The 27978-nt window shown below is 49.8% G+C and overlaps 1 protein-coding gene across 13 annotated transcripts in view; it reads left to right on the forward strand.

The window, feature by feature from the left end:
- PLEC (plectin) overlaps positions 1–27978 on the forward strand; it is a 297784-nt gene that overhangs the window by 76164 nt on the left and 193642 nt on the right. For 5 of the 13 annotated variants that reach the window (XM_069956878.1, XM_069956877.1, XM_069956880.1 and 2 more), the window contains exon 1: positions 22065–25485. The exons of 6 other annotated variants lie outside the window; for them this stretch is intronic. In XM_069956878.1, the coding sequence (XP_069812979.1) occupies positions 22209–25485 (3277 nt within the window). In that variant the 5' untranslated portion in view covers positions 22065–22208. Of the gene's footprint in view, positions 1–22064; positions 25486–26945; positions 27121–27978 lie in introns of those variants that run through there. 2 more of the 13 variants (XM_069956896.1, XM_069956897.1) reach the window with 1 other exon arrangement.

The following is a 27978-nucleotide window of genomic DNA, read 5'->3' on the forward strand; positions in this document are numbered from 1 at the left end:
GTATAGGATGGAGGGCAGTACAGGCGGTATACATGGGTGAGGGATAGGATGGTGGGGCAGTACAGGCGGTATACATGGGTGAGGTATAGGATGGAGGGCAGTACAGGTGGTATACATGGGTGAGGTATAGGATGGAGGGCAGTACAGGCGGTATACATGGGTGAGGGATAGGATGGAGGGCAGTACAGGTGGTATACATGGGTGAGGTATAGGATAAGGGGCAGTACAGGTGGTATACATGGGTGAGGTACAGGTGGTATACATGGGTGAGATATAGGATGGAGGGCAGTACAGGCGGCATACATGGGTGAGGTATAGGATGGAGGGCAGTACAGGCGGTATACATGGGTGAGGGATAGGATCGGGGCAGTACAGGCGGTATACATGGGTGAGGTATAGGATGAGGGGCAGTACAGGTGGTATACATGGGTGAGGTATAGGATGAGGGGCAGTACAGGCGGTATATATGGGTGAGGTATAGGATGGAGGGCAGTACAGGTGGTATACATGGGTGAGGTATAGGATGGAGGGCAGTACAGGCGGTATACATGGGTGAGGTATAGGATGGAGGGCAGTACAGGTGGTATACATGGGTGAGGTATAGGATGGAGGGCAGTACAGGCGGTATACATGGGTGAGGTATAGGATGGAGGGCAGTACAGGTGGTATACATGGGTGAGGTATAGGATGAGGGGCAGTACAGGTGGTATACGTGGGTGAGGTATAGGATGAGGGGCAGTACAGGCGGTATACGTGGGTGAGGCACATTATGTCCTCGTATAATAGTCTCAGGTCGGCGGTGCACCATGTTTATTATCCTGTCCTTTAATAAGCCTCCTGCGGGGGGCACCCTACATGTAGAAGGACCCCCCCCCCCCCCCCCCCCCCAGAGTGACAGGGACAGGTGTGGGGGCCGCGTCTTTGTTAGAGGGCAGCTATATAAATGTATAAGAGGGTTTCTCCTAATCCTCTCCCCGTCCTGATGTCCCGGCTGATCTCCTCTGAGCTATATACATAGATTTATAGTCACACAGGGGCTGTATTACAGGGGTGAAAGGTCGATCAATAGATGACTCTTTACTGCTGGTAAGAGAAACCATTAAGGCCCTATTCCGCGGAACGATTATCGTCCGTATTCGGCCGCTACGGACGATAATCGTCCCATGGAATAGAGTGCAACGATCAGCCGACATCGTTCATGTCGGCTGATCGTTGCTTGTTTTTTAACATGTTGAAAAACAAGCGACTGATACAGCAGCGATCTGCTGCCGTCCCTCCGTTGAATAGGAGCATCGGCAGCAGACGCCGCTATATCCTATGGGCTGCCCGGACGATCAGCGATCACCTGGGCAGCCCCCCCGCAGCTCCCCGCCGCCCCCTCCCGCACTCATCCGCTCTCTGCAGCCGCATTGAATAGCGGCGGCAGCGAGCGGGGAACGAGCCTCTTAACGACCGGTGGAATAGGGCTTTACCTACGTGAAGCAGCATACGGTGGGGGCTTATGTCATAGGCCTGGATCAGAGGAAAGCATTCGATAGACTCCACCATCACTATCTCTACCGCGTGTTGTTGGAGTATGGGCTTCCTGACGGCTTTGTACAGCGGCTGCGGATCTTGTATAGAGAGGCGGTAAGCCAGCCACTAGTCACTGGTCACTGGTCACCTAGTAAACCCCTTCAGGATTCTGTCCGCTGTGAGGCAAGGCTGCCCACTCAGCCCGCTATTATATGTCTTCAGCCTAGACACTTTCTTAAGGAAGTGGCAGGAGAACAGGGAGTTTACAGGCCTGCGATGTCACCTGCGGGATAAGGTGGAGGAGGTGAGGTGTTGTGCATACACTGATGATGTCACTGTCCTGTGCGTACGCTGATGATGTCACTGTCCTGTGCGTACGCTGATGATATCACTGTCCTGTGCGTACGCTGATGATGTCACTGTCCTGTGCGTACGCTGATGATGTCACTGTCCTGTGCGTACGCTGATGATGTCACTGTCCTGTGCGTACGCTGATGATGTCACTGTCCTGTGCGTACGCTGATGATGTCACTGTCCTGTGCGTACGCTGATGATGTCACTGTCCTGTGCGTACGCTGATGATGTCACTGTCCTGTGCGTACGCTGATGATGTCACTGTCCTGTGCGTACGCTGATGATGTCACTGTCCTGTGCGTACGCTGATGATGTCACTGTCCTGTGCGTACGCTGATGATGTCACTGTCCTGTGCGTACGCTGATGATGTCACTGTCCTGTGCGTACGCTGATGATGTCACTGTCCTGTGCGTACGCTGATGATGTCACTGTCCTGTGCGTACGCTGATGATGTCACTGTCCTGTGCGTACGCTGATGATGTCACTGTCCTGTGCGTACGCTGATGATGTCACTGTCCTGTGCGTACGCTGATGATGTCACTGTCCTGTGCGTACGCTGATGATGTCACTGTCCTGTGCGTACGCTGATGATGTCACTGTCCTGTGCGTACGCTGATGATGTCACTGTCCTGTGCGTACGCTGATGATGTCACTGTCCTGTGCGTACGCTGATGATGTCACTGTCCTGTGCGTACGCTGATGATGTCACTGTCCTGTGCGTACGCTGATGATGTCACTGTCCTGTGCGTACGCTGATGATGTCACTGTCCTGTGCGTACGCTGATGATGTCACTGTCCTGTGCGTACGCTGATGATGTCACTGTCCTGTGCGTACGCTGATGATGTCACTGTCCTGTGCGTACGCTGATGATGTCACTGTCCTGTGCGTACGCTGATGATGTCACTGTCCTGTGCGTACGCTGATGATGTCACTGTCCTGTGCGTACGCTGATGATGTCACTGTCCTGTGCGTACGCTGATGATGTCACTGTTCTGTTGTCTTCTAGGCAGGGTTGTTTGGCCTTAGAGCAGGAGATTTCTGCATTTTCCAGCTCTGTCTAATTATTCTGTATACATGGAGAAGAGTGAGGCCTTGTGGTTGGGCAGTAACACTGGTTTCTCCCGGTGCCCTTCAAGATGGTGCAGGATGAGATTAGGATCCTTGTTGTGGTGTTTGGGTTTGTGGATGAGGGGAAGGTGAACTGGGAGGAGAAGCTGCTGGAGTGTGAGTGGAGGGTGCAGAGCTGGAAGCCTGGTGAAAACCTTCTTGCTGCCCCATAGTTGCCAACATTTGAAATTTTTTTTTCCAGGGACACTTTAGCATTAAAAGGGGTGTGGCTTATTGTGGGTGTGGTCTCCGTGGGTGTGGCCTATTGTGAGTGTGGGTTCTAAATTTTTCAGTTAGAATTTACAGTCAGAACAACACAAAAGGAGCATTTAACACCCCAGTATTAGGCCCCCAGTATATTACACACCCCAGTATTAGGCCCCCAGTATATTACACACCCCAGTATTATGTCCCCAATATATTACACACCCCAGTATTAGGTCCCCAGTATATTACACACCCCAGTATCAGGTCCCCAGTATATTACACACCCCAGTATCAGGTCCCCAGTATATTACACACCCCAGTATCAGGTCCCCAGTATATTACACACCCCAGTATTAGGCCCCCAGTATATTACACACCCCAGTATTAGGCCCCCAGTATATTACACACCCCAGTATTATGTCCCCAATATATTACACACCCCAGTATTAGGCCCCCAGTATATTACACACCCCAGTATTATGTCCCCAATATATTACACACCCCAGTATTAGGTCCCCAGTATATTACACACCCCAGTATTAGGTCCCCAGTATATTACACACCCCAGTATCAGGTCCCCAGTATATTACACACCCCAGTATCAGGTCCCCAGTATATTACACACCCCAGTATTAGGTCCCCAGTATATTACACACCCCAGTATTAGTTCCCCAGTATATTACACACCCCAGTATTAGGTCCCCAGTATATTACACAACCCAGTATTAGGTCCCCAGCATATTACATACCCCATTATCAGGTCCCAGGTATATTACATACCCCAGTACCAGATCCCCAGTATATTACATACCCCAGTATCAGGTCCCCAGTATATTACAAACCCCACTCAGTGCAGGCTGAGACTCAGAGATAGCATCCTACTGACTGACTGTACATACTGGTAGTTTGTACCCATATGATGCAGCTGCACCCCATATCATCATACTACTACCCCCTTCATCCTCCTGCCCCCCATCATCATACTACTACCCCCTTCATCCTCCTCCTGTCCCTTCATCATCATACCAGTACCTCCCTTCAGCATCCTCTTGTACCTTCATCTGTATTTAAAACAAAACAAAAAAGCTATACTTACCTCTCTAGTATGGTTGCTCTAGTCCTCCAGGAACTCATTTCCCTGCTCTGCATCACTTGCGCTGGAATGGGGTGGGGTTTCCGTAGCGGGGGCTGGGCTTCCCAGGGCATGCCCCGGACATGGTTTTGCCGAGGCTGTCTCCTCAGAATCGGGACAGTCCCGGCAAATCTGCGACTGTTGGCAACTATGCTGCCCATCTTCCTCTATCTCAGTGTGGCATTCCCTGTGCCCAATAATCTGTTACCCAGACTAACAAACATCTTCTTCCACTTCTTGTGGGGTAGCAGGGTTGTGAGAAGAACATTGTCTATCTCCCCCATAAGGAGGGGCTCTCTCCATGCCCCGAGCTCTTCTTCAGTCTCATGTTCCTGATGAAGAATTTCTCCTTCTGTAAAGTCTCTGAGGAGAAGCCATGGTGTAGTTTGTTCAGGAACCAGATCCACCAGTTCTTGTCTGTGTGGTCGGTGGGTGACCCCATAAGGGGTCTGCGGGGGGGTTAAGTGCAGCGTGTCCTGGTACGGGGTGCAGGTCATCAGTAAGATTATTAGATGGGGGATCCTATATGAGGACATCAGAGGACTCACTAGAAAGGAGATGTATAATAACCTTCTCAGGTCTCAGTTTAAGGTCCAGATAGAATTGAGGGGAGCCCCAAACCTTGAGGTGAGGTGGGCCGCAAAAATCCTATCAGACCCTAGAGTCCCCCCTCATATGAGAGACGTGGCCTGGCTGGGATTCCATGGCAAGATGTATGTCAGAGAAAATCTGAAGTGTAGGAACGTTCCAGACCGATCCTGTCCAGGTGTGGCCAGATGACCGAGACCATGGAGCATCTGCTGTTAGAGTGCCCCTTTAGTGTAGAGGTATGGGAGGCTGTGTCCCTGTCTCTGAATCTCCATCACCTTGTGGGACAGCCGTACTCTCAGTCACTGTCTGGACAATTTCCTCCAGGGCTTAGTATGTATAACAGGAGTACTCTATATGTGATAAATATGGCGGCCATCTACCATCTGTGGTGTGCTCGCTGCTGCCTGGTCATTAGGTAAGTATCTCCTGCCATACAGTCACATGTAACATCATAGAGAGTCTAAAGACTGTATATAAGAGACCTGAAATGTCACCCGCACAAGGTGTATTGGAGGAACATCCATGTGTCATGTAATATCTGCAATGTTATCACCTCATGGAACTTCTTCAATTTCTATGATTTTATTGTAAATACACTGTAATAATTTGGTGTAAGTATTAAATAAAAAAATCATTACAGGGGGTATAAGTATAGGGAGCCCTATAATTAGAGGGGGCAGGGGCTGCGGTAGCCTTGATGTATACTCTAGGGGTTAATGGTGAGGCGGATGTGGCAGTGACTCACTACGCGGATTGTGGCGGGCGTTGTCTCATTAGGTAAATAGATCTCAATCAACTGAATGTTATAAAATCCTTATGATCCCCTCATTGCACCGCCATATACCCTGCTGCTCCGCCACATACTGCTATATATAATGCTATATAGTGATATAGGTTACGGTATAATATACAGTGATATGTGATGTGTACTGCGGTATAATAAACAGTGTTATGTGATGTATACTGCGGTATAATATACAGTGACATGTGATATATACTGCGGTATAATAAACAGTGATATGTGATGTATACTGCGGTATAATATACAGTGACATGTGATATATACTGCGGTATAATATACAGTGATATATACTGCGGTATAATATACAGTGACATGTGATATATACTGCGGTATAATAAACAGTGATATGTGATGTATACTGCGGTATAATATACAGTGATATGTAATGTATACTGGGGTATAATATACAGTGACATGTGATATATACTGCGGTATAATATACAGTGACATGTGATATATACAGCGGTATAATATACAGTGATATGTGATGTATACTGGGGTATAATATACAGTGATATGTGATGTATACTGCGGTATAATATACAGTGATATGTAATGTATACTGGGGTATAATATACAGTGATATGTGATGTATACAGCGGTATAATATACAGTGATATGTGATGTATACTGCGGTATAATATACAGTGATATGTGATATATACAGCGGTATAATATACAGTGATATGTGATATATACAGCGGTATAATATACAGTGATATGTGATGTATACTGCGGTATAATATACAGTGATATGTGATATATACAGCGGTATAATATACAGTGATATGTGATGTATACTGCGGTATAATATACAGTGATATGTGATATATACTGCGGTATAATATACAGTGATATGTGATGTAGGCTGCGGTATAATATACAGTGATATGTGATATATACAGCGGTATAATATACAGTGATATGTGATATATACAGCGGTATAATATACAGTGATATGTGATGTATACTGCGGTATAATATACAGTGATATGTGATATATACAGCGGTATAATATACAGTGATATGTGATGTATACTGCGGTATAATATACAGTGATATGTGATATATACTGCGGTATAATATACAGTGACATGTGATATATACTGCGGTATAATACACAGTGATATAGTCTACGGCGTAATATACAGTGATATGTGATATATACAGCAGTGTAATATACAGTGATATGTGATATATACAGCAGTGTAATATACAGTGATATGTGATATATACAGCAGTGTAATATACAGTGATGTGATATATACTGCAGTGTAATATACAGTGATATATACTGCAGTGTAATATACAGTGATATGTGATATATACAGCGGTATAATATACAGTGATATGTGATATATACAGCGGTATAATATACAGTAATATGTGATATATACAGCGGTATAATATACAGTGATATATACAGCGGTATAATATACAGTGATATGTGATATATACTGCAGTGTAATATACAGTGATATGTGATATATACAGCGGTATAATATACAGTGATATGTGATATATACAGCGGTATAATATACAGTGATATGTGATATATACAGCGGTATAATATACAGTGATATGTGATGTAGGCTGCGGTATAATATACAGTGATATGTGATATATACAGCGGTATAATATACAGTGATATGTGATATATACAGCGGTATAATATACAGTGATATGTGATATATACAGCGGTATAATATACAGTAATATGTGATATATACAGCGGTATAATATACAGTGATATATACAGCGGTATAATATACAGTGATATGTGATATATACTGCAGTGTAATATACAGTGATATGTGATATATACAGCGGTATAATATACAGTGATATGTGATATATACAGCGGTATAATATACAGTGATATGTGATATATACAGCGGTATAATATACAGTGATATGTGATGTAGGCTGCGGTATAATATACAGTGATATGTGATATATACAGCGGTATAATATACAGTGATATATACAGCGGTATAATATACAGTGATATGTGATATATACTGCAGTGTAATATACAGTGATATGTGATGTATACTGCGGTATAATATACAGTGATATGTGATATATACAGCGGTATAATATACAGTGATATGTGATATATACAGCGGTATAATATACAGTGATATGTGATGTAGGCTGCGGTATAATATACAGTGATATGTGATATATACAGCTGTATACTGTACACCCCTCTCCTGCTGTATACCGTATACCCCTCTCCTGCTGTATACTGTACACCCTTCTCCTGCTGTATACCGTATACCCCTCTCCTGCTGTACACCCTTCTCCTGCTGTATACTGTATACCCCTCTCCTGCTGTACACCCCTCTCCTGCTGTATACCCCGGCTCCTCTCTGATTGGATGTGGTTCTTCCTGTTCCCGCCGGTCACCAGGGAAACGCAGTAAATATTATGTCACAAGGTTTTTCTGCTCCGGCCGTCTCCAGGATCGAATGTACAGAGCGAAGGAATCATTCCGTCCTCTCCGCCTGCTTAACCATAGTGTGACCGCAGGATACAGAGCGTCCATCACCACCCCGCCATCATCCCACCATCACTCCTCCATCACCCCTCCATCACCCCGCTATTACCCCGCCATCATCCTGCCATCACTCCTCTATAACCCCGCCATCATCCTGCCATCACTCCTCCATCACCCTGCCATCACTCCTCTATAACCCTGCCATCATCCTGCCATCACTCCTCCATCACCCTGCCATCACTCCTCTATAACCCTGCCATCATCCTGCCATCACCCCTCCATCACCTCGCTATTACCCCTCCATCACTCCTCTATAACCCCGCCATCATCCTGCCATCACCCCTCCATCACCTCGCTATTACCCCTCCATCACCCCTCCATCACTCCTCTATAACCCTGCCATCATCCTGCCATCACTCCTCCATCATCCTGCCATCACTCCTCTATAACCCTGCCATCATCCTGCCATCACCCCTCCATCACCCCGCTATTACCCCGCCATCATCCTGCCATCACTCCTCTATAACCCCGCCATCATCCCACCATCACTCCTCCATCACCCCTCCATCACCCCGCTATTACCCCTCCATCACCCCTCCATCACTCCTCTATAACCCTGCCATCATCCTGCCATCACTTCTCCATCACCCTGCCATCACTCCGCCATCACCCGGCCATCACTCCTCCATCACCCCGCCATCATCCTGCCATCACTTCTCCATCACCCTGCCATCACCCTATCACCCCCACCATCACTCCTGCATCACTCCGCCATCACTCCTCCATCACCCTGCCATCACCCTGCCATCACTCCTCCATCACCCTACCATCACCCTGCCATCACTCCTCCATCACTCCTCCATCACCCTGCCATCACTCCTCCATCACCCTACCATCACCCTACCATCACCCTGCCATCACTCCTCCATCACCCTGCCATCACTCTGCCATCACTCCGCCATCACCCTGCCATCACCCTGCCATCACTCCTCCATCACCCTGCCATCACTCTGCCATCACTCCGCCATCACCCGGCCATCACTCTGCCATCACCCTGCCATCACTCCGCCATCACCCGGCCATCACTCCTCCATCACCCCGCCATCATCCTGCCATCACTTCTCCATCACCCTGCCATCACCCTATCACCCCCACCATCACTCCTGCATCACTCCGCCATCACTCCTCCATCACCCTGCCATCACCCTGCCATCACTTCTCCATCACCCTGCCATCACCCTATCACCCCCACCATCACTCCGCCATCACTCCGCCATCACTCCTCCATCACCCTACCATCACCCTGCCATCACTCCGCCATCACTCCTCCATCACCCTGCCATCACTCCTCCATCACCCTACCATCACCCTGCCATCACTCCTCCATCACCCTGCCATCACTCCTCCATCACCCTGCCATCACTCCTCCATCACCCTGCCATCACTCTGCCATCACCCTGCCATCACTCTGCCATCACCCGGACATCACCCTGCCATCACTCCTCCATCTCTCCTCCATCTCTCCGCCATCACCCTGCCATCACTCCTCCATCTCTCCTCCATCTCTCCGCCATCACCCTGCCATCACTCTGCCATCACCCGGCCATCACTCCTCCATCACCCTGCCATCACTCCTCCATCACCCTGCCATCACTCCTCCATCTCTCCTCCATCTCTCCGCCATCACCCTGCCATCACTCTGCCATCACCCGGCCATCACTCCTCCATCACCCTGCCATCACTCCTCCATCACCCTGCCATCACTCCTCCATCACCCTGCCATCACTCCTCCATCACCCGGCCATCACTTCTCCATCACCCGGCCATCACTCTGCCATCACTCTGCCATCACCCGGCCATCACTCTGCCATCACTTCTCCATCACCCGGCCATCACTCCTCCATCACCCTGCCATCACTCTGCCATCACCGGGACATCACCCTGCCATCACCCTGCCATCACCCTGCCATCACTCGGCCATCACTCGGCCATCACTCTGCCATCACTTCTCCATCACCCGGCCATCACCCGGCCATCACTCCGCCATCACTCCGCCATCACCCGGCTATCACTCTGCCATCACTCTGACATCACTTCTCCATCACCCGGCCATCACCCGGCCATCACCCTGCCATCACCCTGCCATCACCCTGCCATCACTCTGCCATCACTCTGACATCACTTCTCCATCACCCGGCCATCACCGGGCCATCACCCGGCCATCACCCGGCCATCACCCTGCCATCACCCTGCCATCACTCGGCCATCACTCTGCCATCGCTCTGCCATCACTTCTCCATCACCCGGACATCACCCGGCCATCACTTCTGCCATCACTCTGCCATCACTCTGCCATCACTTCTCCATCACTCTGCCATCACTTCTCCATCACCCGGCCATCACTCTGCCATCACTTCTCCATCACCCGGCCATCACTCTGCCATCACTTCTCCATCACCCTGCCATCACTCCGCCATCACCCTGCCATCACTCCTCCATCACTCCTCCATCACTCTGCCATCACCCTGCCATCACTTCTCCATCACCCGGACATCACCCGGCCATCACTTCTCCATCACTCTGCCATCACCCGGCCATCACTCTGCCATCACTTCTCCATCACCCGGACATCACCCGGCCATCACTTCTCCATCACTCTGCCATCACTCTGCCATCACCCGGCCATCACTCTGCCATCACTTCTGCCATCACTCTGCCATCACTCTGCCATCACTCTGCCATCACTCTGCCATCACTCTGCCATCACTCTGCCATCACTCTGCCATCACTTCTCCATCACTCTGCCATCACTTCTCCATCACCCGGCCATCACTCTGCCATCACTTCTCCATCACCCGGCCATCACTCTGCCATCACTTCTCCATCACCCGGCCATCACCCTGCCATCACTCTGCCATCACCCTGCCATCACCCTGCCATCACTCTGCCATCACCCTGCCATCACTCCTCCATCACTCCTCCATCACTCTGCCATCACCCTGCCATCACTTCTCCATCACCCGGACATCACCCGGCCATCACTTCTCCATCACTCTGCCATCACCCGGCCATCACTCTGCCATCACTTCTCCATCACCCGGACATCACCCGGCCATCACTTCTCCATCACTCTGCCATCACTCTGCCATCACCCGGCCATCACTCTGCAATCACTTCTCCATCACCCGGCCATCACTCTGCCATCACCCTGCCATCACTCCGCCATCACTCCTCCATCACTCGTCCATCACCCTGCCATCACTCCGCCATCACTCCTCCATCACTCCTCCATCACTCGGCCATCACCCTGCCATCACTCCTCCATCACCCTGCCATCACTCCTCCATCACTCCTCCATCACTCGGCCATCACCCGGCCATCACCCGGCCATCACCCGGCCATCACCCTGCCATCACCCTGCCATCACCCTGCCATCACTCCTGCCATCACTCCTCCATCACTCGGCCATCACCCTGCCATCACTCCGCCATCACTCCTCCATCACTCCTCCATCACTCGGCCATCACCCTGCCATCACTCCTCCATCACCCTGCCATCACTCCTCCATCACTCCTCCATCACTCCTCCATCACTCTGCCATCACTCCTCCATCACTCCTCCATCACTCTGCCATCACCCTGCCATCACCCTGCCATCACCCCGCCATCACTCCTCAATCACCCCGCCATCACTTATCCATCACTCCTCCATCACCCCGCCATCACTTCTCCATCACCCGGACATCATCCTGCCATCACTTCTCCATCACCCCGCCATCACCCGGCCATCACTCTGCCATCACTTCTCCATCACCCGGCCATCACTTCTCCATCACTCTGCCATCACTTCTCCATCACTCTGCCATCACCCCGCCATCACTCTGCCATCACCCGGCCATCACTCTGCCATCACTTCTCCATCACTCCTCCATCACCCTGCCATCACTCCTCCATCACCCTACCATCACCCTACCATCACCCTGCCATCACTCCTCCATCACCCGGCCATCACTCTGCCATCACTTCTCCATCACCCGGACATCACCCGGCCATCACTTCTCCATCACTCTGCCATCACTCTGCCATCACCCGGCCATCACTCTGCCATCACTTCTGCCATCACTCTGCCATCACTCTGCCATCACTCTGCCATCACTCTGCCATCACTCTGCCATCACTCTGCCATCACTTCTCCATCACTCTGCCATCACTTCTCCATCACCCGGCCATCACTCTGCCATCACTTCTCCATCACCCGGCCATCACTCTGCCATCACTTCTCCATCACCCGGCCATCACCCTGCCATCACTCTGCCATCACCCTGCCATCACCCTGCCATCACTCTGCCATCACCCTGCCATCACTCCTCCATCACTCCTCCATCACTCTGCCATCACCCTGCCATCACTTCTCCATCACCCGGACATCACCCGGCCATCACTTCTCCATCACTCTGCCATCACCCGGCCATCACTCTGCCATCACTTCTCCATCACCCGGACATCACCCGGCCATCACTTCTCCATCACTCTGCCATCACTCTGCCATCACCCGGCCATCACTCTGCAATCACTTCTCCATCACCCGGCCATCACTCTGCCATCACCCTGCCATCACTCCGCCATCACTCCTCCATCACTCGTCCATCACCCTGCCATCACTCCGCCATCACTCCTCCATCACTCCTCCATCACTCGGCCATCACCCTGCCATCACTCCTCCATCACCCTGCCATCACTCCTCCATCACTCCTCCATCACTCGGCCATCACCCGGCCATCACCCGGCCATCACCCGGCCATCACCCTGCCATCACCCTGCCATCACCCTGCCATCACTCCTGCCATCACTCCTCCATCACTCGGCCATCACCCTGCCATCACTCCGCCATCACTCCTCCATCACTCCTCCATCACTCGGCCATCACCCTGCCATCACTCCTCCATCACCCTGCCATCACTCCTCCATCACTCCTCCATCACTCCTCCATCACTCTGCCATCACTCCTCCATCACTCCTCCATCACTCTGCCATCACCCTGCCATCACCCTGCCATCACCCCGCCATCACTCCTCAATCACCCCGCCATCACTTATCCATCACTCCTCCATCACCCCGCCATCACTTCTCCATCACCCGGACATCATCCTGCCATCACTTCTCCATCACCCCGCCATCACCCGGCCATCACTCTGCCATCACTTCTCCATCACCCGGCCATCACTTCTCCATCACTCTGCCATCACTTCTCCATCACTCTGCCATCACCCCGCCATCACTCTGCCATCACCCGGCCATCACTCTGCCATCACTTCTCCATCACTCTGCCATCACTTCTCCATCACCCGGCCATCACTCTGCCATCACTTCTCCATCACCCAGACATCACCCTGCCATCACTCTGCCATCACCCGGACATCACTTCTCCATCACCCGGACATTACCCCGCCATCACTCCTCCCCGCCATCACTCCTCCATCACTCCTCCATCACCCCGCCATCACTCCTCAATCACCCCGCCATCACTTATCCATCACTTCTCCATCACTTCTCCATCACTCTGCCATCACTCTGCCATCACTCCTCCATCACCCCGCCATCACTCCTCCATCATCCTGCCATCTCCCGGCCATCACTCCTCCATCACCCCGCCATCACTCCTCAATCACCCCGCCATCACTTATCCATCACTCCTCCATCACCCCGCCATCACTTATCCATCACCCGGCCATCATCCTGCCATCACTTCTCCATCACCCCGCCATCACCCTGACATCACTCCTCCATCACCCGGACATCACCCTGACATCACTCCTCCATCACCCGGACATCACCCTGACATCACTCCTCCATCACCCGGACATCACCCTGACATCACTCCTCCATCACCCGGACATCACCCTGACATCACTCCTCCATCACCCGGACATCACGCCGCCATCACTCTTCCTTCACCCGGTTACCTGTGTCCCTCATGATACCAGGCTGTCAGTCATCTCCTGCAGAGCTCTGTATGTCTGGGGTGGCAGCGTGTTGCAGGACACTTGGTGGGGGTCATTCACTGCATTTTCCGTCTCTTTTACCTGGGGGGAAGGGGCTGCAGTGGCCCCTGTTGGTGACCCTGGTGACGTGCCCCCCCTGACCCCACCCGTGGATTTTGGCGACAGCTCTGAAAGTGGCTGAACCTGAAAAACCTCCTATCTGCCCCGCAGCCATGTATCATGTGTGGGAACGTCAGCTGACGCTGGATCCGCTCCCTGCAGGGCACAGCGATCCCCAGCGTCCTGCACCTGTATCCAAGCCGCCACCCCCCCCCCCCCCCCCAGCACTGTGTATCTAAGCGTCCATCAGACAATCATACATCGGACAGCAGCAAGGGTTAACCCTTCATTGTGTGTACCAGCACTCGGCCATCTTCCCTCTGGTGCTCCGCTGGGGGCCATGTATATCAGCAGGATCCTGACAGCGGCCACATCCTGCTCCGTCTATAGGTATTCGCACCTCGTAAGCCGGTGGCGGCTGCAGCGGTAAGGTTATAGCTGTCGCGTGTGCCAGGCCCCATGTCTGATGCTCTGTACATCTGCTTATGGCATCAGCGTCCTAACCAGCTGTCACCACTTATAGGACTGAGCCTTGTATCTATTCATGCCAATCAATTACATACCCTATATATGACCTATAGATACCGTACAGGATACATCCGCCCTATAGATACCGTACAGGATACATCTACCCTATAGATACCGTACAGGATACATCCCCCCTATAGATACCGTACAGGATACATCCGCCCTATAGATACCGTACAGGATACATCTACCCTATAGATACCGTACAGGATACATCCGCCCTATAGATACCGTACAGGATACATCCCCCCTATAGATACCGTACAGGATACATCTCCCCTATAGATACCGTACAGGATACATCTGCCCTATAGATACCGTACAGGATACATCCGCCCTATAGATACCGTACAGGATACATCCGCCCTATAGATACCGTACAGGATACATCCGCCCTATAGATACCGTACAGGATACATCCGCCCTATAGATACCGTACTGGATACATCCGCCCTATAGATACCGTACTGGATACATCCCCCCTATAGATACCGTACAGGATACATCTCCCCTATAGATACCGTACAGGATACATCTGCCCTATAGATACCGTACAGGATACATCCGCCCTATAGATACCGTACAGGATACATCCGCCCTATAGATACCGTACAGGATACATCCGCCCTATAGATACCGTACAGGATACATCCGCCCTATAGATACCGTACTGGATACATCCGCCCTATAGATACTGTACTGGATACATCCGCCCTATAGATACCGTACAGGATACATCCCCCCTATAGATACCGTACAGGATACATCTCCCCTATAGATACCGTACAGGATACATCTCCCCTATAGATACCGTACAGGATACATCCCCCCTATAGATACCGTACAGGATACATCCCCCCTATAGATACCGTACAGGATACATCCCCCCTATAGATACCGTACAGGATACATCCCCCCTATAGATACCGTACAGGATACATCTCCCCTATAGATACCGTACAGGATACATCCCCCCTATAGATACCGTACAGGATACATCTGTCCTATAGATACCGTACAGGATACATCTCCCCTATAGATACCGTACAGGATATATCCCCCCTATAGACACCGTACAGGATACATCCGCCCTATAGATACCGTACAGGATACATCCGCCCTATAGATACCGTACAGGATACATCCCCCCTATAGATACCGTACAGGATACATCCGCCCTATAGATACCGTACAGGATACATCTCCCCTATAGATACCGTACAGGATACATCTCCCCTATAGATACCGTACAGGATACATCCCCCCTATAGATACCGTACAGGATACATCTCCCCTATAGATACCGTACAGGATACATCTCCCCTATAGATACCGTACTGGATACATCCGCCCTATAGATACCGTACAGGATACATCCGCCCTATAGATACCGTACAGGATACATCCCCCCTATAGATACCGTACAGGATACATCCGCCCTATAGATACCGTACAGGATACATCTCCCCTATAGATACCGTACAGGATACATCCCCCCTATAGATACCGTACAGGATACATCCGCCCTATAGATACCGTACAGGATACATCCGCCCTATAGATACCGTACAGGATACATCCCCCCTATAGATACCGTACAGGATACATCTCCCCTATAGATACCGTACAGGATACATCCCCCCTATAGATACCGTACAGGATACATCCGCCCTATAGATACCGTACAGGATACATCCGCCCTATAGATACTGTACAGGATACATCTCCCCTATAGATACCGTACAGGATACATCCCCCCTATAGATACCGTACAGGATACATCTCCCCTATAGATACCGTACAGGATACATCCCCCCTATAGATACCGTACAGGATACATCTCCCCTATAGATACAATTCAGCCTTTCCAGCCTCTTTTATCAGGGTTGGGGGTCTCGCCGGCCTCCTCTCGCTCTGTAGGGGTCTTACAGGCCATACTGGAGCATTATACGTGTATTATATCATCACAGTTATACAGGATCATTATACATGTATTATAACTGTGATGATTTAATACACATGTAATACTCAGGTATAATACGGTATACGTTGTAGCCTGGGTGACGTACACAGGGGTGTTAAAGTGACCCTGTAACCCCCTTTTTGCATTCTGACTTCTCTGCACAGGCTTCATCTGTGGATTGGGATACCTGGGTGGAGCTTCACGGACGAAGCCCCACCCCCAACACCACTTAGCCCCGCCCAGGTAGCCCCTCCGTGACGTCATCACTGCATAGGTCCTGCCCCCTGAGGGGCCATTTTGTGTGGGCCACTCTAGTGGGGGGTGGGGCCTAGACCTTTAGGTTGGCCCTTCCAATGGCCGCTGAGGGGCGGGCCTATGTGCCGATGATGCCACAGAGCGGGCTGTGCTAAGTGGCGCTTCGGCCATGAAGCCCCACCCAGGTACCCCAATCTGCAGGTGATAAAAGATCACTTTTTAATGAAACAAGCACCATGATATAAAATAAGGCACGAAAACTGCTAAATGTACCCCTTACACCTGTGCAGAGACGTCAGAATGCAAAAAGGGGCCGACAGGGTTACTTTAAGGTAGAAGTCTAGGGTTTATTTCACAGCAGTTTAAAAAAGTCGGCAAAAGAGTCCCATAAAAGAGCTCAGGTTGTGTCACCCCAAGGACAGGTCACACAGTCCAGGAGCTCAGGTTGTGTCACCCCAAGGACAGGTCGCACAGTCCAGGAGCTCAGGTTGTGTCACCCCAAGGACAGGTCGCACAGTCCAGGAGCTCAGGTTGTGTCACCCCAAGGACAGGTCGCACAGTCCAGGAGCTCAGGTTGTGTCACCCCAAGGACAGGTCGCACAGTCCAGGAGCTCAGGTTGTGTCACCCCAAGGACAGGTCGCACAGTCCAGGAGCTCAGGTTGTGTCACCCCAAGGACAGGTCGCACAGTCCAGGAGCTCAGGTTGTGTCACCCCAAGGACAGGTCGCACAGTCCAGGAGCTCAGGTTGTGTCACCCCAAGGACAGGTCGCACAGTCCAGGAGCTCAGGTTGTGTCTCACCCCAAGTACAGGTCGCACAGTCCAAGAGCTCAGGCTGTGTCACCCCAAGGACAGGTCGCACAGTCCAAGAGCTCAGGTTGTGGCATCCCAAGGACAGGTCGCACAGTCCAAGAGCTCAGGTTATGTCACCCCAAGGACAGGTCACACAGTCCAGGGCTCAGGTTGTGTTCCCCCAAGGACAGGTCCCACAGTCCAGGAGCTCAGGTTGTGTCATCCCAAGGACAGGTCGCACAGTCCAGGAGCTCAGGTTGTGTCACCCCAAGGACAGGTCCCACAGTCCAAGAGCTCAGGTTGTGTCACCCCAAGGACAGGTCCCACAGTCCAAGAGGTCAGGTTGTGTCTTACCCCAAGGACCGGTCGCACAGTCCAAGAGCTCAGGTTGTGTCTTACCCCAAGGACAGGTCGCACAGTCCAGGAGCTCAGGTTGTGTCACCCCAAGGACAGGTCGCACAGTCCAGGAGCTCAGGTTGTGTCACCCCAAGGACAGGTCGCACAGTCCAGGAGCTCAGGTTGTGTCACCCCAAGGACAGGTCGCACAGTCCAGGAGCTCAGGTTGTGTCACCCCAAGGACAGGTCCCACAGTCCAGGAGCTCAGGTTGTGTCACCCCAAGGATAGGTCGCACAGTCCAGGAGCTCAGGTTGTGTCACCCCAAGGACAGGTCGCACAGTCCAGGAGCTCAGGTTGTGTCACCCCAAGGACAGGTCGCACAGTCCAGGAGCTCAGGTTGTGTCTCACCCCAAGGACAGGTCGCACAGTCCAGGAGCTCAGGTTGTGTCACCCCAAGGACAGGTCGCACAGTCCAGGAGCTCAGGTTGTGTCATCCCAAGGACAGGTCGCACAGTCCAGGAGCTCAGGTTGTGTCACCCCAAGGACAGGTCACTTGTCCGGAAGGAGTGTTTCCTTCCTTCGGGAGAGCCCAGCAGCCTCAGACCCCCAGCATCCAGCAGCTCACACACTAGAAGGCATGCCGCCCCCTCCCCCACTAGCTGCTCCCCTCTTTATGTGACTCCCCACCTGTGCTAAAAATAAGATAGGGAGGAAAACCTGGAGTGGATTGAGGCTCTGCCCAAACAACTCCCATCATTCACAATTAAAAGAACACCACACTGGGAGTTGCCCCTCAGTAATACTTGTTTGGAGCATTACAGCACTGAGAGGAGCAGTCTCTGTGGCACATACCTCCCATTTATCACTTTGCCTGCTGACTGGTTACACCGTGTATTATATCTGAGCATTATATGTGTATTACATCATCCTGGTTATATTGGAGCATTATACGTGTATTATATCATTATGGTTATATCAGAGCATTATACATGTATTATATCAGAGCAGTATACGTGTATTATGTCGGAGCATTATACGTGTACTATATCAGAGCATTATACGTGTACTATATCAGAGCATTATACGTGTACTATATCAGAGCATTATACGTGTATTTTATTAGAGCATTATACATGTATTATATCAGAGCAGTATACGTGTATTATGTCGGAGCATTATACGTGTATTATATCAGAGCATTATACGTGTATTATATCAGAGCATTATACGTGTATTATATCAGAGCAGTATACGTGTATTATGTCGGAGCATTATACGTGTATTATATCAGAGCATTATACGTGTATTATATCAGAGCATTATACGTGTATTATATCAGAGCATTATACGTGTATTATATCAGAGCATTATACGTGTATTATATCATCGGTTATATCGGAGCATTATACGTGTATTATATCGGTGCATTATTTGTGTATTATATCGGAGCATTATACGTGTATTATATCGGAGCATTATACGTGTATTATATCAGAGCATTATACGTGTATTATATCAGAGCATTATACGTGTATTATATCAGAGCATTATACGTGTATTATATCGGAGCATTATACGTGTATTATATCAGAGCATTATACGTGTATTATATCATCGGTTATATCGGAGCATTATACGTGTATTATATCGGCGCATTATTTGTGTATTATATCGGAGCATTATACGTGTATTATATCGGAGCATTATACGTGTATTATATCAGAGCATTATACGTGTATTATATCGGAGCATTATACGTGTATTATATCGGAGCATTATACGTGTATTATATCAGTGCATTATACGTGTATTATATCGGTGCATTATACGTGTATTATATCGGAGCATTATACGTGTATTATATCGGAGCATTATACGTGTATTATATCGGAGCATTATACGTGTACTATATCGGAGCATTATACGTGTAATATAACAGAGCATTATACGTGTACTATAACAGAGCATTATACGTGTACTATATCAGAGCATTATACGTGTACTATATCAGAGCATTATACGTGTATTATATCAGAGCATTATACGTATACTATATCAGAGCATTATACGTGTATTATATCAGAGCATTATACGTGTATTATATCAGAGCATTATACGTGTACTATATCAGAGCATTATACGTGTAATATAACAGAGCATTATACGTGTACTATATCAGAGCATTATACGTGTACTATATCAGAGCATTATACGTGTATTATATCAGAGCATTATACGTGTATTATATCAGAGCATTATACGTGTATTATATCAGAGCATTATACGTGTATTATATCAGAGCATTATATGTGGATTACATCATCCTGGTTATATTGGAGCATTATATGTGGATTATATCATCATAGGTATATCAGAGCATTATACATATATTATATTTGAGCATTATACATGTATTATATCTGAGCATTATACGTGTATTATATCATCGGTTATATCTGAGCATTATATGTGTATTATATCGGAGCATTATATGTGTATTATATCAGAGCAATTATACGTGTATTATATCGGAGCAATTATACGTGTATTATATCGGAGCATTATACTTGTATTATATCGGAGCATTATACGTGTATTATATCATGCTGGTTATATCGGAGCATTATACGTGTATTATATCATGCTGGTTATATCGGAGCATTATTTGTGTATTATATCGGAGCATTATTTGTGTATTATATCGGAGCATTATACGTGTATTATATCATCCTGGATATATAGGAGCAGTATACGTGTATTATGTCGGAGCATTATACGTGTATTATATCATCCTGGTTATATCGGAGCATTATACGTGTATTATATCATCCTGGTTATATCGGAGCAGTATATGTGTATTATATCATCGGGGTTATATCGGAGCATTATACGTGTATTATATCGGAGCATTATACGTGTATTATATCGGAGCATTATACTTGTATTATATCGGAGCATTATACGTGTATTATATCATGCTGGTTATATCGGAGCATTATACTTGTATTATATCGGAGCATTATACGTGTATTATATCATGCTGGTTATATCGGAGCATTATACTTGTATTATATCGGAGCATTATACGTGTATTATATCATGCTGGTTATATCGGAGCATTATACTTGTATTATATCGGAGCATTATACGTGTATTATATCATCCTGGTTATATCGGAGCAGTATATGTGTATTATATCATCGGGGTTATATCAGAGCATTATTTGTGGATTATATCGGAGCATTATACTTGTATTATATCGGAGCATTATACGTGTATTGTGGATCATGTCGTGGCTTGCGTCCCCTTGTTGCTGTGATTCCCCATAATCTGCAGACTTTGGTGGTGGTCTGCGGAGCTTGCAATCTACAGAGCTGGGGGGGGGGGGGGGTTGGGAGGGGCTGGGTGACACATGGGAGCAGCTGCTGCAGGATTCTTTATCTGTCACCTCCGCAGTCTAGGAATATAGGTTTATATATATACGCCTTTAACTATTTGTGGTACCTGTCAGTGTGAGGAAAGGGCACGTGTGAGGCATCCCGGCAGCTGGCGTGTCCCCCACATGGTATCACTATGCCATTCATACCCTTCTACCACCTCTACCGGGGCACCGCTCCCTGAATCCCTGCCCCCTCCCTCTCTCACTGGCTGGAGGGCGTGCGAGCGCGCGTGTTTTACTCTCTCACACTCTTTGGCACTTCTGTGCGTGTTGAGGCACAGTCTCCTGGACTCTCAGCTGTCTCTCGGCTCTGTCCAGTCCCTCTCACACCCGGAGGTGGAGTCTCTGACACTCCAGAGGGCGAGGAGGGGAGACGTGCAGGAGGAGGGCGGCCGGGAGCGAACTTCCAGCTCTGCGCTGCTGCTGCTGCCCGTATTGTGGATCTGCAGAGATTGTGGAGAGGAGCGATCAGCTGCCAGCACCACCGCCGACGCTGCTCCTCCAACTTCCTCATTCTTATTTATTCACTTTTTTTGCTGCTTTTTTTATACTTCTTTTTTCTAAGTGGTGCAAAGAAGCAAGATGGTGGCAGGGATGCTGATACCGCGGGACCGCCTGCGGGCCATCTACGAGATTCTTTTCCGTGATGGAGTAATGGTGGCTAAGAATGATGAGAGACCACAGAGTCGCCACGCTGAGGTTCCCGGCGTTACCAACCTGCAAGTCACCAAAGCCATGGGCTCGCTGAAGTCACGGGGCTACGTCAGGGAGACGTTTGCGTGGAAGCATTGCTACTGGTACCTCACCAATGAGGGCATCGTCTACCTGCGCCAGTACCTCCACCTGCCCCCCGAAATCGTGCCTGCCTCCCTACAGCGGGTGAGACGTGCCATGGCTCCCCCAGGATTACCCCGGAGGACTCCTGCTACCAACGTCCAAGCCGTACGCGGCCCCACGTCTTACGTCCCAAAAACCCAGGCCGATGGCGAGAGGCAGGAGTATCGCAGGAGGGAGGAGACAGTGCCCCCCAGAGGTCAGGACACCTCTGTCAAGGTCCACGTGCTCCAGAACAGCTGTCAAGAAGGTGGGTGGCAGAGATGGGCAGATAGGGATGGTCAGGCCAGTAGTAATATGGAGGAGAAGTGGGGGACCAAAGAATCTCACAGGAGGGAAGAGATCAGGAAGAGACATGTGGAGGAGCCCCGGGGGTCAGTGTCCTCTCATAGCTGGATAGGTTACATGATGGGAAAAGAAGAGGCCTCCATTGTAACAGAAAATGCTGCAGTTATGACAGCTCCAGCCTCAGTCTTCTCCCCGTACCAGAGGGAGTCCAGTCTGTCGGCCTCTATGTCACTGCCCCACAGTGCTGCTAGAGAGACATCTGTGGAGGTCCATGTGGTGTCCTCCGTATTGTCCTCTCATAAGACCCTCCAGGTCAGTGTCCACCAAGAGGGGGTAAAGCCACAGGCTAGTGAGAAAGCCCTGGAGTCCACACAGGAGGGAAACCAGGGGCAAGTAACAAAGCTAAAGGAAGAAGCGATAGTGAAAGCACCCGGTGCCCATGTCAGTACTACACAAGTAGAGGCCATACAAGAGGTTAAACAGTGGGGATGGGATAACACTTCTGCTGACAGATACTTGGAAGTAGTGAGTCAAAGCCATGTGCTCCCGACCTCCAAACCTGCAGCTGAGCAGCAAAGCAAGACGCTGCAAAGCAAAAAAGAGAGGGAGGAGACTAGTGTCACCGCTGGTCCAATGACTGAGCCTCTGAAAACAGAGACCAAGGTAGACGAGACAAAGAACCAGAAGAAGAAAGGGCAGGAAAAAATCGGGGCCAGTCTAGCCACAGACCCCAAGAAGGCCAAGAAACTTAGTGAAGTGGTAAAAAGTGAGCCAAATAGCGAGGCCATACTTGAGGGGACCTCGATAAGCCAGGCCACAAAGACTAAAGCAGGGAAATCCAAAAAGGAAGGAAAAACACAAAAAACTAGTGAGGGGCACACTCAGGGGTCCTCAGAGCTAGCAGGGGCCAAAGAGGATAAACAAGAGACCAAATCACAGGGCCAGAGGGATGAGGGCCTGAGGCAAGTGACTAGTGGACCTACCCAAGGCAAGACTGAACAGGTCAGTCCAGAGAAGGAGTCCAAGGGTAAAAGTAAAAAAGCCAAAACTGATGTTATAGAGTCACCAAAGAGCGATGCCCAGATATCTGCCACCCACCCACCACACAACCAGGTGACCAATGGCCTCACCCTCCAAGAACCTTTGTGCAAAACTCAACAGGAGTCTAAAAACATTCGAGGAAACGACATTAAGGTCCACCCCACCGAGGTCCAGGACTCCAAGGTCCACCACACTGAGGTTCAGGACTCTAAGATCAACCACACCAGGGTCCAGGACTCTAAGGTCCACCAAACCAGGGTCCAGGACTCCGAGATCCACCACACTGAGGTCCAGGACTCCAAGGTCCAGGACTCCAAGATCCACCACACCGAGGTCCAGGACTTTAAGATCCACCACAACGAGGATCACAGTCAGTTTTCAGAGGCTTCTTCTCAGAAATTTTCATTGTCCAAGACACAGAGTGATGAGATAGTCCTAAAACCAGTCCAGTCTGTATCATTGACCCATTCTAAGACTACTGAGAAAAAGGAAGTCCGACATCAGTCCAAGGTCCTTTTGGTGGATCCTAAAACTGTCACCACAACAGGAGAGCAGATACACGATAATAGTGGAAAGATGCAGGAACTCAAGACTATACAGGAAACAGTGACCATTACCAAGAAACCTCCAGGATCCAAGGAAGAGAAACTCCAGACTGTTAAAGTAAAAGTCACTATTACCAAGGAACCTCCAGAATCCAAGGTGAAGGAACACAAGACTATACAGGAAACCGTGACCATTACCAAAAAACCACTAGAATCCAAGGTGGAGGAACCTAAGACTCTACAGGAAACAGTCACTATCACCAAGGAACCTCCAGAATCCAAGAAAGAGAAACTCCAGACTGTACAAGAAACTGTCACCATTACCAAGGAACCTCCAGAGTCCAAGGTGGAAGAACCTAAGACTCTACAGGAAACAGTCACTATCACCAAGGAACCTCCAGAATCCAAGAAAGAGAAATTCCAGATTGTACAAGAAACTGTCACCATTACCAAGGAACCTCCAGAGTCCAAGGTGGAAGAACCTAAGACTCTACAGGAAACAGTCACTATCACCAAGGAACCTCTAGAATCCAAGAAAGAGAAACTCCAAATTGTACAAGAAACTGTCACCATTACCAAGGAACCTCCAGAATCCAAGAAAGAGAAACTCCAGATTGTACAAGAAACTGTCACTATCACCAAGGAACCTCCAGAATCCAAGGTGAAGGAACACAAGACTGTACAGGAATCTGTCGCCATTACAAAGGAACCTCCAATATCCAAAATGGAGGAACACAAGACTGTACAGGAGGAATCTGTCATTATTACTGAGAAACCTCAAGAATCCAAGGTGGAGGAACCTAAGACTCTACTGGAAACAGTCACTATTACCGAGAAACCTTCAGAATCCAAGGTGAAGGAACACAAGACTGTACAGGAAACTGTCGCCATTAGCAAGGAACCTCCAGAGTCCAAAGAAGTCAAGACAGTGAAGGACACTGTCAGTATTATCCAGAGTTCCATAGAGTCCAAGGTGGAGAAACAGGAGACTATGTCACAGACTGTTACCTTTACCCAGATATCTTCACAATCCAAAGGGGAAGAAGTCAGAACTGTAAGCAGTAACCAAAGACCTCCAGAGGCCAAGACGGAGGCTGAAGCTGAAGGATCTCCTCTCCCTGCTGAAGATGTGAAGTCCTTTCCTGAGGAAGGTAGGTGCAGGCAGCCATGTTTACCAAGAGTCCTTGCAACACTGGAGGCTACAGAACTGGACACCTGGTTTCTGGATGGGTGTTGGGTGCATAGTCCTTGTGCTGGATATAGTCCTTATACCAGATGTCTAATCCTTGTGCTGGATATAGTCCTTATACCAGATGTGTAGTCCTTGTGCTGGATATAGTCCTTATACCAGATGTGTAGTCCTTGTGCTGGATATAGTCCTTATACCAGATGTGTAGTCCTTGTGCTGGATATAGTCCTTATACCAGATGTGTAGTCCTTGTGCTGGATATAGTCCTTATACCAGATGTGTAGTCCTTGCGCTGGGTATAGTCCTTATACCAGATGTGTAGTCCTTGTGCTGGATATAGTCCTTATACCAGATGTGTAGTCCTTGTGCTGGATATAGTCCCTATACCAGATGTGTAGTCCTTGCGCTGGGTATAGTCCTTATACCAGATGTGTAGTCCTTGTGCTGGATATAGTCCTTATACCAGATGTGTAGTCCCCACGTTGGATGTGTATGTCCTGATTGAAGGATCAGCTCCCTGTAGTATCCCAACTGTGATGTCATAAAGATGATGAGCACAGGAAGCTCCCCTGACAGGGCGGTGCTGTTAAATACGGGAGGCTCGGGACCTGTGCTGTTATATACAGGAGGCTCCGGGACCTGTGCTGTTATATACGGGAGGCTCGGGACCTGTGCTGTTATATACGGGAGGCTCGGGACCTGTGCTGTTATATACGGGAGGCTCGGGACCTGTGCTGTTATATACAGGAGGCTCCGGGACCTGTGCTGTTATATACAGGAGGCTCTGGGACCTGTGCTGTTATATACGGGAGGCTCGGGGACCTGTGCTGTTATATACGGGAGGCTCGGGGACCTGTGCTGTTATATACGGGAGGCTCGGGACCTGTGCTGTTATATACGGGAGGCTCGGGACCTGGACGGGCTCCAGAAATTACTAGCCTCTGAGGTATGAGGCTGCTCTGCACATGGTGTAGTCATCAGGCTGGGGGGGGGGGCTAGTGTAATAGGAGAGTCGGTGATAAGCGGCTGATAACGGGGAGCAATAACACAGACACATTTATTGTTTCTGTGTCTCTGAGGTCACTTGTGATGATAGTGATGGTGGTGGTGATGATAGTGATGAGGAGGATGATGATGATGATGATGATGATGAGGAGGAGGAGGAGGATGATGGTGATGATGATAGTGAGGAAGAGGATGAGGAGGAGGAGGAGAATGATGGTGATGATGATAGTGATAAGGAGGAGGATGATGGTGATGATGAGGATGATGATAGTGATGAGGAGGAGGATGGTGATGATGAAGATGATGGTGATGATAGTGATGGGGAGGGGGGTTGTAGTGCATTGCCTCCTGCTGCAGTGTCCGGAGCCATATAGGGAGCTGCAGTGGATTCTGGCGGGCAGCGTGCTCGGGCAGCCTCTTCTGCTGGGACATGCTTGGCTGCTGCAGGAGGTGGAGGCTTCCTGGAGGGTGGAGGACTCCTCACACCTCTATGTGTCAGGAGACGACCTCCCTGCAACACAAGAGCTGACACTCGCTGCCATGGAGGAGGAGGGTCGCTGCTACATCGATGACCTCATACAGCAGGGCCAAGGTAGGACTGTATCAGACTCCTATGAGGCCAGGGTAGTAGGGCTGTATCAGACTCCTGTGAGGCCGGGGTAGTAGGGCCGTATCAGACTCCTATGAGGCCAGGGTAGTAGGGCCGTATCAGACTCCTATGAGGCCGGGGTAGTAGGGCTGTATCAGACTCCTGTGAGGCCGGGGTAGTAGGGCCGTATCAGACTCCTGTGAGGCCAGAGTAGAAGGGCTGTTTCAGACTCCTGTGAGGCTGGGGTAGTAGGGCCGTATCAGACTCCTATGAGGCCGGGGTAGTAGGGCCGTATCAGACTCCTATGAGGCCGGGGTAGTAGGGCCGTATCAGACTCCTATGAGGCCGAGGTAGTAGGGCTGTGTCAGACTCCTGTGAGGCTGGGGTAGTAGGGCCGTATCAGACTCCTATGAGGCCGGGGTAGTAGGGCCGTATCAGACTCCTGTGAGGCCGGGGTAGTAGGGCCGTATCAGACTCCTATGAGACCGGAGTAGTAGGGCCGTATCAGACTCCTATGAGGCCGAGGTAGTAGGGCCGTATCAGACTCCTATGAGACCGGAGTAGTAGGGCCGTATCAGACTCCTATGAGGCCGGGGTAGTAGGGCCGTATCAGACTCCTATGAGGCCGGGGTAGTAGGGCCGTATCAGACTCCTATGAGGCCGGGGTAGTAGGGCCGTATCAGACTCCTGTGAGGCCGGGGTAGTAGGGCTGTGTCAGACTCCTGTGAGGCCGGGGTAGTAGGGCTGTGTCAGACTCCTATGAGGCCGGGGTAGTAGGGCCGTATCAGACTCCTGTGAGGCCGGGGTAGTAGGGCTGTGTCAGACTCCTGTGAGGCCGGGGTAGTAGGGCTGTGTCAGACT

The sequence above is a fragment of the Dendropsophus ebraccatus genome, chromosome 2 (assembly GCF_027789765.1).
Source record: "Dendropsophus ebraccatus isolate aDenEbr1 chromosome 2, aDenEbr1.pat, whole genome shotgun sequence".
NCBI classification, from domain to species: Eukaryota; Metazoa; Chordata; class Amphibia; order Anura; family Hylidae; genus Dendropsophus; species Dendropsophus ebraccatus.